This window comes from Silene latifolia, chromosome 2 (assembly GCF_048544455.1).
Source record: "Silene latifolia isolate original U9 population chromosome 2, ASM4854445v1, whole genome shotgun sequence".
NCBI lineage: Eukaryota > Viridiplantae > Streptophyta > Magnoliopsida > Caryophyllales > Caryophyllaceae > Silene > Silene latifolia.
The window spans coordinates 133,687,741-133,689,822 of record NC_133527.1 but is presented as its reverse complement, the minus strand read 5'-3'; the positions used below and the strand labels follow the sequence as shown (position 1 = coordinate 133,689,822).

At 42.0% G+C, this 2,082-nt stretch overlaps 1 protein-coding gene across 1 annotated transcript; it reads right to left on the bottom strand.

The window, feature by feature from the left end:
- Positions 1–1,145: 1,145 nt before the first annotated feature.
- LOC141641341 (uncharacterized) lies at positions 1,146–1,592 on the bottom strand. Its single transcript, XM_074450007.1, has one exon. The coding sequence runs from the start codon at positions 1,590–1,592 to the stop codon at positions 1,146–1,148; it is 447 nt and encodes a 148-aa protein (XP_074306108.1).
- Positions 1,593–2,082: the final 490 nt, after the last annotated feature.

Here is a 2,082-nt window from a genome sequence, read left to right as displayed (position 1 = left end):
TTCTGGCGACAATGACTTTATGCCAATGCTGGGTTACATGTTAGATGAGCCTTACCCTGGCTCAGCCTTACTGTAGCTACTGGTTTGTCTGAAGTTGATAGAACCAGACATCTCACTCTTTTGGGCTTGGAGTGGTCCACCCATATCTACCGGGACCGTGTTCTTCGACAGGTCGGTCGTCAGCAACGGATTCCCGTCATTAAGCCTGTTCGCGGCCAAATCAAGAAAGTGAGTCTCGCGAGGTCTAATGCATGGTCGAAGTCTTGGATTCGGAGGACTATTTGACATATTTCTGAGCCATTTGCTTCTATTTGGGTGTCACCCTCTTACTTGATGTGGACTATTGAGCCTTCTTTCAAGGCCTGAAGGGAACTTTACAAGGATGAAGCTGTCAATTGCAAATACCACAAAAAAGGGGAGAAGAACCGAGAATTCTTTACTGGGACGACCCCGATTTCATCTGGGCCCGAAACAGAGACTGACTCGACTCCTAAGACTAACTCTTTGGTTTCAAATGTGTGGAAGAGGTTAGGTCCGAGAAATGAAAGTGGGTTGACATTTGCACAAAGACTTGATCCTCGACCTAGTGTGAAAGATAGATCGGGCCCTCGGGAAGAATTGATGATTCCTCCGAAGAAAAGAGCCGAGTGATGATGGGTGAAACTTCGTCTCGTCGTGATGGGGCGTGCGGCCCGGCTGAGGGTAGCAAAGAGTAGTCTTCGAAATTACTATCTACTATTATTATTACTATTTGTGTGCTTTCCTTTTTAGTTGTGTGTGATGGGCTTCGCCCGGAATAAAGTATTGTAACGGGGTTCGCCCGGAATTTAGAATAAATAAAAACTTATTATTTATTAGAAATCCCCAGTTTCTGCATCAAAAATTTCATTTTTGTTTTACATGTTTCGGTTGTACTCTTAACTAAGAGTTGCCTACGTATCTGCTTTGGCACATAATCAAACCGAGTCTGTAGTTCTCACGTAAAATATTTCATGCAGTGTTGACAAATGACTCACAAGTTATTCTAAGAATATTTACAATTCAAAAATTATTTCTTGACATTTGAGAATAAGGTCATCAAGGATAATATTTCTTCAGCTGGTCCAAATTCGTAGGATTTATGAAGTCATTCCCATCCAAATCTGTTAATGGAACTGCACCTCCCGAAAAATCTTCTTAACCAAATAAGGGCCTGCCCAATTTGGTTTAAACTTACCTCTCGGGTCAATTGGTAACAAAGCTCTAACTAAATTAAGAACCAGATCTCCCTCATTAATTACCCTTGGTTTGACCTTTTTGTTGAAAGCTCTCTCTATCCTTTTCTGGTAGAGTTGGACATGGTATAATGTGTTCAAACGCCGCTTGTCGAGCATGACTAGTGAATAGTATCTTTCTTGAACCCAATCTGCTTCAGGAACCTGGCTTTCCAGTAGGATCCTTAAGGATGGTACTTCTAGCTCAATTGGTTGAACTACATCCATTCCATATACGAAGTAATACGGGGTTGCTCTCGTGGTTGTTCTAATTGAAGTTCTATACCCCCATAATGCAAATGGTATATTCTCTGGCCTCACTCTATCGTTGTCAGACATCTTCCTCCAAATGGATTTAACTCTTTTATTAGCAGTCCTACCGCACCATTCATCTGTGGTCGGTATGGTGATGACTTGTGATGCTTGATTTTATACTTTTCAAGTATAACTGCGGTCTCGGCTTGAAAATGGGTTCCGTGATCGTTGATGAACTCATGTGGTACTCCATACCGGCAAATGATGTCAGTCTGAATTACTTGTGCTACTTGCTTCGCTTTTAACACTTTGTAAGACTTAGCTTCTACGCACTTCGTGAAGTAGTCGATTGCAAGAAGGATAAAACAATGCCCTCCAGTTCCATATGGGTTTACCTTTCCAATGATGTCGATTCCACAGGTTGAAAATGGCCAGGGTGACGTCATGGTGTATAACATAGAAGGTGCCACATGCTGTACATTCGCGAATATCTGACAATTTTGACAGTGCCTGACATATTTGCCACAATCTATTTCCCTCGTTGTTCAATAGTAACCAAGCCTTCTGATCTTAC

What these genes read in the sequence shown, in the direction of transcription:
- LOC141641341 (XM_074450007.1), bottom strand. Translation starts at nt 1,592, where the DNA reads ATGTCTGACAACGATAGAGTGAGGCCAGAGAATATACCATTTGCATTA.